The sequence below is a fragment of the Euprymna scolopes genome, chromosome 20 (genome assembly GCF_053919585.1).
Source record: "Euprymna scolopes isolate OS-2025 chromosome 20, ASM5391958v1, whole genome shotgun sequence".
NCBI lineage: Eukaryota > Metazoa > Mollusca > Cephalopoda > Sepiida > Sepiolidae > Euprymna > Euprymna scolopes.
In genome coordinates, this window is record NC_136501.1 from 114,091,477 (window position 1) to 114,104,796 (window position 13,320).

Here is a 13,320-nt window from a genome sequence, read left to right on the forward strand (position 1 = left end):
AATTTTCTTTTTTTGAAGATTGTAATGCTGGGTATGAGGCAGCCAAACCAGCTGCCAACATTCCCCTGCCTTTTATTGTAACCAACTGAGCGCTCTTTTAACTTGCACGTTTCAAATGCTTGCTAAAATTAAATATATACACCTGACAATTTTTTTTGTTGTTATTCTCAAAATCAACACAGATGAATTTATCAACATAAAAGTTTTTTTTACAATTAAACTTTCGCTCATTGATAAAAAAAGAGACGTTTAGCTGTAGGGTTGGTTTGTGTAGTGCACGACAACAGATAGATGTCAAAGGTATCAATCATGCTCGCCGGCTGTCAGTCTGCTCTTTTCTCTCTTCTGTTGTTTATCTCTTACATAGGCATCAATTAACATTCTTGGAAATGTAAATATTAAGATATTACATTCTTCTTTTCTATTTTGCATTGCACAATTCATAACTCCCTGGAATATAAACAGCTTACTGTTTTTGTGATAATTACAATTCTGGTCATTTTTATGTGAGACCAGAATGTAGATCAAAATCCATCTGGAATGTGCATGCGTGCACACCTCCGCTTACAAATGTACACCACCACGTCTCCATATCCAGCATAGGGAATTGAGCAGCAAGATGTCTGTTCTATACTATAAACATCTGCAGGTAAATACAGTTAAGGAAGCAAGATACAGGAAGGGAATTCCAAACTCAAGCAGTCTAAGAGAAGAAACTATTAGAGTAGAAAACATTTTGGCATCGAGGGACCTCTATAGTGAAGCATGGCATTTTGCTACTCGGTTGATTAGTTGAAGGTATGTATGTCAAGGGAGCACAAGTGCTAAGAGTTCATCAGAGCACATTCCATTAAAATACTTGTAAAACAGACCCAGGGATGAAACATTGTGGTGATTGGACAGAGGTTGGGGCTTTGCTGACAGTGCGGTTTAAATTAGATTTTAGACTTTTTTCTGGATTCTGTCTAAGAGTGAAAGACTAGTGGTAGATGCATCAGCTCAGATGTGGCAACAATACTTTATGCAATATGTGAATTATAGCTTTATAAAGACGTAGGATACTCTGTGGTGTGAGTAGTTTTCTAGCATGGTAAAGGGAATCTACTTTCTTTGCAGCAGTCTTGTTTCTTGTCCATGATCCAGAGCAATGCCGGATAGCCATGCTAGTGAATAAATAAAATAATTCTGAAACAAAACAATGTTTTGTTTTTTTTAGCTTTTTTCTATTCCAAGTTTTAAACACATCCAACAATAGAGCAGCAATTCTTGGCAAAACTTACCTGCATACATTCGAAGACAATTTTCTTATAACCAGGTCCATCAAGGTAGTAGGCGTACACGTAGGAACATTTCAGTACACATCTTGCCTTCAGCAGTTGATGGACGGCATCTTCCACAAACTTTGTCTCTGATTTGGCGGATGCTTCAAAGGAAGAATTATTTTAATTTATTTGAAAAAGAAAAAAAAAAAAACATTCCAAAATCGATTTTAACCTGAAATTGTTTCACTCGTCAAATTTAAAATCACTTAAGAGAACACAAATAACAGATAAACAAAACTTTCACCATGATTAATGTTTGTGCAAAATTTTAAAAAAATCCAAGGCGTGGTTATTGAGAAAAGTGCAAACAGATGAACGATTTGGGGACAATTTTATCCCTATAATGCCCCCTAGAAGGGCAACCAGAGTTATCCTGGAAAATCCATTCTGGCAAAACTTTACTTTCACCATGACTAATGTTTGTGCAAAAAAATTTTAAAACCCAAGTTGTAGTTATTGATAAAAGTGCAAACAAACAAACAGGAGTGAATTACTAGGTCCAATCCTTCCTTTGTCGAGGGACCAAAAAACCTCAGTCTAAAAACATTTCTCTTTCACTGAACGAAGTTAGAAAAGATGAAATGTAGTATTAGAATAGCTATTATACTTTGCACAAAATATAAAATTTTACATTGACGACAGGGCCATCAAAAGTGTGGGAAAATGGGGTTCATTGGTCATCTTTGGTCAAAATTGATAAAAAATATCTATCCAATCTTAATTAAATCATTTCAGTCACCACAATACCACATTTACTGAAAGGGTCTATTCTTTTTAAAATATCCCAAAATTTGTTGCAAATTTTAATTTTTTATAAATATATTTATATATAAAGATATTACGCTTTGATTTATTTATATTTTTTTTTGCCAAAAATTCACAAAATAAAAATATTAGGCACAAGGCCAACCACAAAGTTGAGTAGGGCCATCATCGTCACTCTACCTTTGATTGGTCTACGCTAATCCTAGCTAGAATTCTCATTCAGCATAATACTACAAACACACCTGGAGTTGCCCTACTTAAGATTCCCAAATGAAATTGTTTTTTTTATAATATATATATATATATATATATGTAGAAATAGAATTTTAGAAAAAGCCATCTTATTGATATTTCATTAGCATACTACACTTTGGTCATAGCCAAAAGGCCAAGGAAACATATTCAAGATCTGATGGAGCTGGAAAGTTTTTTAATACTCTTTAGAAAGGTATGACTCAATCTCTTTTCTCCTTAGCTATAATAATCTGCTAACCAATCTTACCAATTTCATCTTCAGGATCAGGATGACTTTTTTTGAGTGAGCTGTATTCACCAGATCTTAGAGATCCCTTTTTGAATTTTGAAAATACATCAATTATTGGTCAATTTTCTTTCCTTTCTCAAAGTATAAAATTGTTTCAAACAACACTTATATCTTTGCTAAACTAGCAGAAAGACCCAACGTTTCCCAGGATTGAATGAGGATTAACAAATGTTTCACACTCCCATGTTTTATTGTCATTGAAATCGGTGAAATCACAAAGCGATTAATTGCTTGTTCTAGTTGGGGGGGGGGGCACCACAGTGTACCAGGAGGATGCTTCACATGCCTCCCCGTAGTGACAGACTACAATACATTGTAGTCTACATTGCTTTGTAGAGAACCTACTGTTAATTCAATAAAATTATTTTTTATATAATGGCTTGAATTAAAGTTTAAAATGGAAAAATCAAGTATCATGGTTCAATTGTGCTCTAAACAGAGACATTCATTTTGAATGCATCCCTGTCATATCAAACCAACTACTGTCTACTTATATGCCGGGCCTTTGTGCAAATTTACTTGTGATGTTAGTCTGCATTAGGCGTTAACTTTAGTCAAAATCGCTTGTTCCTTCATTCATCAAATTTTTTCAATTATCAATATTTATAACAACATTCTGATACAAAACTTATCTAAGAACACTGCTAGGTACATAAAGTACCTTCGTGTGAATTTTCATAAAAATTAACCTAGTCGTTTTTTAGTCCATAAAGAATGAAATCACACACACACAAAGTTCCTTTTATATAATATTAGATAGATAGCCATAGAACACTGAACGGGGAAACAATGCTCAGGATCAACAATTCATTAAATAAATAAGCACCATTATCTGTAGCAATGACAGAGACAGATGCGAATATTAGTTATCAATACCACTATCTTACAGGATTTAGATTTGGATTCATTGGGCTACTGTTCTCATCCTGAACATGATTTTCACAACACGTTTCGTTTGATGTAACCTCCGATCTTCTCAGGTGTATCTTGTTGAACTCAAGAATGTTTCTGTCAAACTCAGGAATTTGGAGGTTACATCGACTAAAACGTTATAAAAATCACATCCAAGATGAGGACAATAATCCAGCAAATCCAATCCTCATCTAAAAAATTAAGAAACGTCATATCTTACGGAATTTAAGAAATTCTTCAACAAAGTCAAATACTCAGTCGAACTAGGATGCTCTGGTCCTTCTCAGAACCAGTTATAGAATGTGCAGAATAATAAGTGATTAGCCTACAGCCCACATAAAGTTTTGCACTTCATGAAAACCAAGTTCCCTCGAACTGTGGCAGGTTTTGGATGTGTTCCCAACAGAGGCCACATCATGTCATCCTCACAAAAAAGACAAACTCAATTCAGATAGCCATATTTTCCTTCAGGATACATCATGGATAAAGGAGGAACATTTGAACACTCTAAATGAAATTAAAAAGATATGAAAAGGGATGGGGGCTGTAACTTACCATGATCTGTGACAGCTTCAGCCAGCTTCATCATTTTTTCCTTAGCAGTTTTTAGGAGGGGTTCTTCAAGCTGAGGTAAAGAGTATGATGCAAAGCTCATAAAATAAACATAATTAAGATGTATGTAACTAATATGCAATGAATGCAAACATGTACATGTTATATTTCATTAAATGTAGAAAAATATTTTGTATAATTAATAGATGACAGTTAACTAATGTAAATGTACAGTATGTATAATTATTTAATAAAAAAGCACAGCTGATATAATCAATGTAATAATAAAGGAATGTGATTGACACACACTAATCGAAAAGCAGAGTTGGTAGAATCCATGAAATCATATGCTAAGGTAATTCCATATTTGTATGTACATTATTACTCACACCCTGTTTTAAAAGATGGAATGAAAAAAGTAATTAACAAGTGAAGAATGCAGTGAATGAGGCATAAAAAAAATGATTAACTTCAACATTTGCCTCCCTTCCCCATTAAGCCCGAAAAGTCCCTAGGGGGCATCAACTCCTGCTGAAAATGGACAAACGGTGCAGTTTTAAACCTTAACATATGTAAATTTGAATTCTGCACTATGCAAAAATAGAAATGACAAAGTCCATCATTTGCCCCCTCCCTCCCCATTTAACACTAAAAGTCCCCAAGGCCTTAACATATTTAACTTTGAGTTTTCCCGAAAAATCCGTTCTGTTACTTTTTTACTCATATCATGTTTAATGTTTGTGCAAAATTTCAAAAAATTCCAAGGCATAGTTATTGAGAAAAGTATGGACAGACGAATGGACAAGACTGAATTTACAGGTGCACTCTCCTTTTGTCGGGGGACCAAAAAAGGAGAGGACTATCATAAGAGGGGGAAAAAAAGCCAAGGTAAGAGGAAAACAAAAAAGAAAAAGATAAAAGGAGAGAAAAGAAAGGCTAAAAATTAAGCAACTTCAAGCTAAAAATGTATATGTATGCTCAAAAGTTAGTTGATTCACTCTTGCCAAGGTCAACTTTTGTTTCAATTTTGGCTCCTTAGCAGCTATTTTTGCTGACTAAAATCAAATCAAAAGTGTTCTATAGGCCCAAATATCCTATCAAATTTTAAGTCTAGAATAAATATTCAGAGAGGAGTTTGGTAAAGACGTTTTGCACACATACACTGATTTATATATATATATATATGTATATATATATATATATGTATATATATATATATATGTATATATATATATATGTATATATATATATATGTATATATATATATATGTATGTATATATATATATATGTATGTATATATATATATATGTATATATATATATATATATGTATATATATATATATATATATATATATGTATATATATATATATGTATATATATATATATATGTATATGTATATATATATATATATGTATATATATATATATATGTATATATATATATATATGTATATATATATATATATGTATATATATATATATATGTATATATATATATATATGTATGTATATATATATATGTATGTATATATATATATGTATGTATATATATATATATATGTATATATATATATATATATATATATATATATATGTATATATATATATATATATGTATATATATATATATATGTATGTATATATATATATGTATATATATATATATATGTATGTATATATATATATATATATATATATATGTATATATATATATATATATATATATATATATATATATATATATATATGTATATATATATGTATATATATATGTATATATATATGTATATATATATATATATATGTATATATATATATGTATATATATATGTATATATATATATATATGTATATATATATATATGTATATATATATATATGTACATATATATATGTACATATATATATATATATGTACATATATATATATATACATATATATATATGTACATATATATATGTACATATATATATATATATATATATATATGTACATATATATATATATATATATAGGTAGATATAATAACATGTCAGTGTGCTAGAAATTATGCACAATGTAGAAACTATGCATAAAATGAATTAAGCATAATATTTTAATGAAAATAATGATTTAATACAAAACCATAAAAAAAGCAACTAAGTAATTAATGAATGCTCGTTTTCAAAGGAATATGTAAATTAGTTAAGCTTCATGAAGTTGTTCGCATATCTATGACTGAGTATATTAAGTTCATTTTAATAATTTTTAAATAGAAAAAGTAGATTTTAATATTAACTAGCCTGGGTTCCTGGCGTTGCCTGGGTGTTTGGAGGTGTGTGTTGAGCAAAAAAAAAAGTGCTAGTGTGCAGGCAGGCTTGAACCCGTACTGCAAAGGAGGAAAAGAACATGAAAAATAAAAGTGATGTCTTTGCCGTTACATCCATCGTCAAACCAGAAGTGGTGAAGGTTTAAATCAAGGCTAGTCAATCAAAAATCAAAAATATCAGCAAAAAATGCGACCCCTCCTTGTAGAAAAGTGCCCAGTTGAGGGTGAAGGAATTAATATTTTTAACCAATTTTTAGATATTTGTCGTCCGAAGGGCTGAGCTTCAAAATGATATCGATCTTGTGAAAATCTGTTGCCTCTGTTGAAAGTTTTAGGCAGACATACATACATTTAAACAGATAGGTAAAATTTATATTATAGATGTCAGAGCGAGAAAATAAGTCAAGTTTATAGATAGATATAAGACGTGTGTAATAAAATCCTAAACTAAACTGAACTTATCGTTATGAGACAATTTCATATTTGTTACATTATTACTTACACTTCTATTTTAAAAGATGAGATTATCTGATTACCAAAGATGGAATGGAAAAAATAATTAAAAAAGGAGATGACTATCATAAGAGGGAAAAAGGAAGGCAAGGTAAGAGGAAGGCAAGATAAAAAGAGAAAGAAAGATAAAAGGAGAAAAGAATAAGGAGAAATAGAAATCAATATCAGTCAAATAGCAACAAAAAATAAGGAGATAAGGTTCTAGCAATTTAGCAGAAATAAGCTTGTTTTTAAAAAAAAATCTAGATTTCAACCAAAAAAGCAAAGAACTCATATCTATGATAGATTATAGGGACTTACACAGAAATCCACCTTTTCTAAATTAAAAAAGTGAAGTTTTGTTAAAAACAAGAGAATTCACATCCCTGACAACCACTCAAAATTCACAATTACAAATAAAATAAAAGATAAAAATAATTAAAGACAAAAATAGATAAATATAAAAACAATTAAAATAAAAATTAAAGATAAAAGTAAATATAAAAACAATTTAAAAAAATAAAAATTAAACATGAAAATAAATAAACGACAAAATAATTTAAAAAAATTAAAATAATTAAAGATAAAAATAAGTAAATATAAAATCAATTTAAAAAAATGAAAATAAAGATACAAATAAGTAAAGATAAAAGCATTAAAAAATTATTTCAAAAACAAAAATAATAACAATTAAAAAAAAAACAAAAATAATAACAATTAAAAAAAGATGAAAGACTCAAAAGCGCCCATTTAAAAATATGAACTTTACAAGCTACGAACCTTGTAGCTATTTTCATGGTTTTTGAATCGAGTGTAGAAATGGACGAAACGATTTAGTTCTTGCATTTGAGTATTTCGTGCCTGCGCCTGTGAATACAAAAATGAAGAAATAAAAAAACTCAGTTAAAATACGATTAATAATAATGAACAAAATCTCTATTAATAGAGATTTTGTTCATTTGTCTTTCCATCAGTCTCAATTTCTTTAAACATAATAGTCACAATTGTGAAATTTGTTTAATTTTGAAATATCAGCAATTTTATTACTTTTAAAAATGGAGAATATCGCATCAATATAGTATTAGAATAGCTACTACAATTTGCATAATAAACTTCTACAAACAAAATGACTTCGATGAATGAAGATCAAAACTGAAACTTTGAGATTTTCAGTCCAAAGTTTTACCAGCTGACCTACAGGGTGAAATGATAACGTTGCTGCCCTAAAGAAAACAACACTACGGCTTTATTTTAAAACTTTTATTGAAAAAATCAATTCAGGTAACTTGATTATGTAGTAAAGCTAACATCTTTTTAATGTAGCTGCCTTCGGCTTCAATCACCATCTGGATACAGGCCCAGAATTGGGAGTATGCCTTTTCCCCAAGTGTTGGTTGGAACTCAGTGAATACTTGGCAGATGGCTGCGATCAGGCTGGCTTTGGTGTTGTGAGAGATCATGTTGGTGATGTTCTCGACGTATGACCAAATGAAGTAGTCCAGTGGGTTCAGGTTGGGGGAGGAGGGGGACCCGGTGAGAAAAGGGTACAAAGTTGTAGCACTCCTTCTGAAGCCAAGCCTGGGTCTCTTTGGACTTGTGGGCCGGCACAGAGTCCTGCTGCCACACTCAGGGAATCACCACACTCCTCAGCACATCCAAGTTCACTCTGGTGTTAACTTTCAAGCCAACTTCGAAGATGTGAGGTGGCATGATGTGGCCCTCACTTGAAACAACACCAAAGACCATAACTGTGCCTGAAAACTTTGTTTCCATCACCCTGGGCAAGTCCCTGTCATTCATGGCAATCCAGCAGAACATTTTAAAGGTGCTGGCAATGGTTCTGTTGTCATAACTTGAATCAATAGAGAGCATGAGTTGTTCAGTGGCACATCTCCAATTTTGCTTGTTGAACAGTGTCACTTTTAGACATGATAAAAGGCTCCTATTGCTCTTGGGATTTGTAAACAACTGGCCAATCAGTAGATGGTCTGCAACAACAAAAGAAAACCGGTTTTCATCAAATGGAAATGGAATCATGTCGTCTTTTCTAGGACGACGATTTTATCGTTCCACCTTGTATTTGGGCTTTCTCATAGAGTTTAAAATTACCTTAACAAAATGATTATAAAATTTGGTGTAGCATCATAAATTTATGTTTTTAAACATGAATTCAAACAAACGCGATAATAAAAAAAAAATAAATGAATGGGTCAACATTATGAAGAGCATTGGAAATCATTTCAACTCTTTACTGCCAAATATTAGTTGCCTTTCAAAAAAACAATATTTCTTACTGTTATTGCTTGTCAGCCGAACTCGTCTTCAAAGTACAGGTTTATGTATGGCTCAACAGGTGAATGAGGGGTCTATGTTCGTACATCAGTTTCACGCTAACTCCCATCACGTGTGGGTTTCATGATTAAAAAATTTATTTATTGCATAAAACAAATTCTAGTGGTAAAGGGTTAATAGTTGAAAACAATTTATTTAGTTTTAACTACGCCATCTTTTCACAATTATTTAATCCTCCCAGTTGAGCAAAAATATGCAGCTGGAGAAAGCATATTGTTGTTCGTTATTTAAAAAAAAAAAAAAAGCGGGGAAAACAACAAAAACAAAGACTCTGATCTTTTTTCTTCTTACTTCGGAAAGTAACACCTGTGTTTGTTGCTCGACCTTCTTGACAGCCTCATAGCGATTGCATTTGAAATATCCACCAGTGCTGGAATTATGACGTTTCCATTGCTCGAGACACACCCAACAAAAATCATGTTTGCACTGAAAAGTAAACAAATGGACAATTTAAGATGATTCGCATAGAAACACTCAAAGATATTAACCCTTTATGACCTGAATTATGATGTAGATGATTAAAAAATATTTATTATTAATTTTAGTTTAAAGGATAATGATACTATGATTGTCTTCAAACAGGAAAAATTATGAAGTTCAATAGTTAAACTACCACTGAGAATTTGTGCATTTCATACACTTACCTTGATTATTATCCATAGTGTTTGAAAAAGTGTTTATGACAACAAATGAAATCTTCCACTCTCTGGGACAGATGTTGACATACTAAATGAAAGCAATGGACAGTTGCAATATGGGGTTATCTGGCATCTACCCAGATACTGAACTAATATGTACAAGGTGTGTTTGAATCAATTCTCACTTTATTTATGGTGTTATATTCGTTTATTTATGACTGAACGAATTAGTTCAACCAGGTCATAAAAGGTTAATAGCATGCACTCAAATATATCTCAATAGAATGGTAGGTTTTTATATACAGGATTCACTCCTAAACTAATTAACAGAAAAAGGATATTTTATTAATTATCTTTGTTTAAAAATTTTTTTTTAATTCAATGATTGTTTTCTTATCATTTATGTTACTTTCCTATGTCCTAAAGCATATAGAAAATCATCTATAAACAGAAACACAATGTATAGCAACCCAGCTGCAATTAGTTGCCTCACCTTGGAGCATTTCATATGATTACATCCTTCATTTTTTTGGATGGGTGATTTACAGTTGGGACATGGCTTAGAATTGGTCACCAACCAGAGACAATTGGCAGCAGCTTCCGTCTCCACTTCAGTGCCAGTCACTAAAAAAGAAAGAAATTCACACAAATAAAATTGCTAAACATTAAAAAAAAAAATCAATAAACAATTAATACATGTAAATAAGACTTCTGGAAAAATGGTTGTATCACTCTACTGTTCTGAAATTATCTCACTACCAATGCAATCCTCTATCTGTAGAAGAGCCAGGTACACCCTAAAATGGAGTACTGTTGCAATATCTGGGCAGGAGATTCCTATCCTGCCTTGATAGAGTACAAAACCGGCTTCAAAACCTATTAGGTTATGCCCTTTTCTCTTTCCTGCAACCTCTTTCCCACAGAAGAGACATTGTGGGCCTATCTCTACTCTATCGTTATTTTCATGCAAGTCCTCAGCTGAATTCCAATCTATGGTACCCCCTTGCTAAACTTTTACAAAAAACACACTCAACTAGCTATAATCACTATATATAATTTCCCCCACTCTCTATGAGTGCCTAAATCTAAACGCAGATCCCATGAACAAAGCTTCTTTCTCAGAACTATCCATGTGTGGGAACACTGTTCTGCTGGTATGCTTCCTGGTTGAATACAACATGGTAGCTTTCAAATCCAATGTAAACAAGTTCCTGTTAATCTGTACCCATAAATAATCAAATTCTACCCAATTTACAATATTAGTGATTACTACATCTCCACCTTACAATCATTAACCCTTATCCTCGAGTGTACTTCAGGCCTTCATAAGTGGTGAATTAAAAAAAAAAAATTAAAATAAAAAATAATAGATTTTTATTGATTCAGTCAAATAGTATAGGTTAATTGAAGGATTGTAACAACCAAGACAAAAATAAAAAATAAATTATTTTAGCAAAATAATTTAAATTTTAAAATAAATTTTTTAAATTTTATTTATTTATTTTTTAAATTTTAATAATTAATTTAAAGTCTTAATCCTTCCCTTCATTCACCGGAACAGGTGAAATTTTAGAATTAAAGATTAATATTTGGTGTTGGAGCTTAACACTAAACACATGGAACACAGACTTTGCCGCAATAAACAAAAGGCCCAAAGTAAATTATGTGTTTAAAAATAAATTTAAAAGATCAGGTTCTTCTCCGTTATTGTATCAAAATTCGAAAATTGAAATACTAAATTTCAAGTGAAACCAATGGTATCCACTGAATTGTCATGTCACAGTAATGAAGATATCCAAAAATTACAAAAAACGATAAAGTACAAAATTATAAACAAATGTTTTTGTTTTTTTTTTACATAGGCATCACCACTTATCAAGGCCAAGATGCCACTTGAGGATAAGGATTAAAGAGTGTACAGTAGACAATTGGACAATAAAGTAATCGTTAGTTATGGAAATTCGATAAATTTGTTAACTTATATGGAGCGAGTCATCAAAAACTTGTTTATGTTAGACTTGAAGACAACCATATTATAGTCAGCTGGAAAGCAGGAAAACTGAAGACAATTCCATAGGCGTGCAGTTCTAAGAAGCTTTGTTCATGGAATCTACGTTTAGGTTTAGGCACAGATAAAGAGTGGGGGAAATTATTGATAGTGTTTTCTGCTAGCCGGGTGTTTCTTATCAAAGTTTGGTGAGGAGGGACCATAGATTGGAGCTCAGTCGAGCACTTGCCATGAAAATAACGATAAAGCAGAGACAAACTTGCAACATCTTTTCTGTGAGATAGAGGTTGCAGGGAAGAGAAAAGGACATCTTCTACGAGGCTATGAAGTCTATTTTGAACTCTATCAAGGCAGGATAAGTCTTTTCCAGCAGCTCCTGCCCAGATGTGGCAACAGTACTCCATCCTTGGATGTACCTGGCTCTTATATAGATAGGGAATTGCATCAGCAGTGAGATATCTACTGGATCAATAGGATCCCACCATTTTTCCAGCGGCCTAGGCAATGGATTTAATGTATTGTTCCATTTCAGATCAGGAGTAAAGGTCAAGCCCAGAAGCTTGCCAAAACATGAGGCCTCCCCAAGATGAGAGCCATCCATTTCAATTGATGCCAGATGGCGATCAAAAATAATTAGTGAAAATTGAGTTTTACTTAAAAGCAGAAACCAGAGAGTTCTAATTGTAACAAAAAGGGGGGTAAATATATTCTGAAAACTGAAAATCTTGGGTCAATTTAGCAAAATTTAATTTTCACTAATTGTCTTTGAAAACTGTTTTCATAAATAATTAATTTTTTACCTTATCGTTTTTCATAATTTTGGGATATTTTCATTATTGCGACATAACAATTAAGTAAATATTGGTTTTACTTGAAATTCAATATTTTCGAATTTCGCTACAATAACGATGAAGAACCAAAATCATTGGTTAAAGGGAAGTAATCAACTAATATCAATTATACTATTTCAAAGAGAAAAATAATGAAATATATTAAAGGATGTATATTGAACTAGCGGCTGGGGTGCCCAGCATTACTTGGTCATAAAAAAAAATTGTGACTGCTGAGGGAGGCGGGATTAGGGAGAGAGCCCAGTCGTAAAATTTAAGATGATATTTTAATTTATTTTCACTTCAGAGATGCATTGCATCTCAGATGCAATTAAGGAGTAGGGGCTGAAACTGTGAAGTGGTTTCTTTTGATGATCGTGGTACTGGGTCGAGAGAGAGAGAGAGAGAGAGAGAGAGAGAGAGAGAGAGAGAGAGAGAGAGAGAGACAGAGAAAGACCCCCTTCCTTTTATATATATATATATATATATCTAGATAGATAAATTGTAGGTAAACAAATTTATGACATGTAATTCATATGCACTATTCAGTGCTCAGCAGCTAACAGCTCCATAATCAGACCCAGTATCACGAT

General features: G+C 31.8%; 1 protein-coding gene across 10 annotated transcripts in view; it reads right to left on the bottom strand.

Annotated features, from left to right (window-relative positions):
* Positions 1–13,320, bottom strand: part of LOC145241576 (ankyrin repeat and IBR domain-containing protein 1-like) — a 575,864-nt gene that overhangs the window by 13,288 nt on the left and 549,256 nt on the right. For all 10 annotated transcript variants that reach the window (XM_080104665.1, XM_080104657.1, XM_080104666.1 and 7 more), the window contains 5 exons: positions 10,383–10,513; positions 9,543–9,677; positions 7,680–7,766; positions 4,099–4,168; positions 1,281–1,423 (listed from right to left, as the gene is read on the bottom strand). In XM_080104665.1, coding sequence (XP_079960791.1) covers positions 1,281–1,423; positions 4,099–4,168; positions 7,680–7,766; positions 9,543–9,677; positions 10,383–10,513 — 566 coding nt within the window. The remainder of the gene's footprint in view (positions 1–1,280; positions 1,424–4,098; positions 4,169–7,679; positions 7,767–9,542; positions 9,678–10,382; positions 10,514–13,320) is intronic.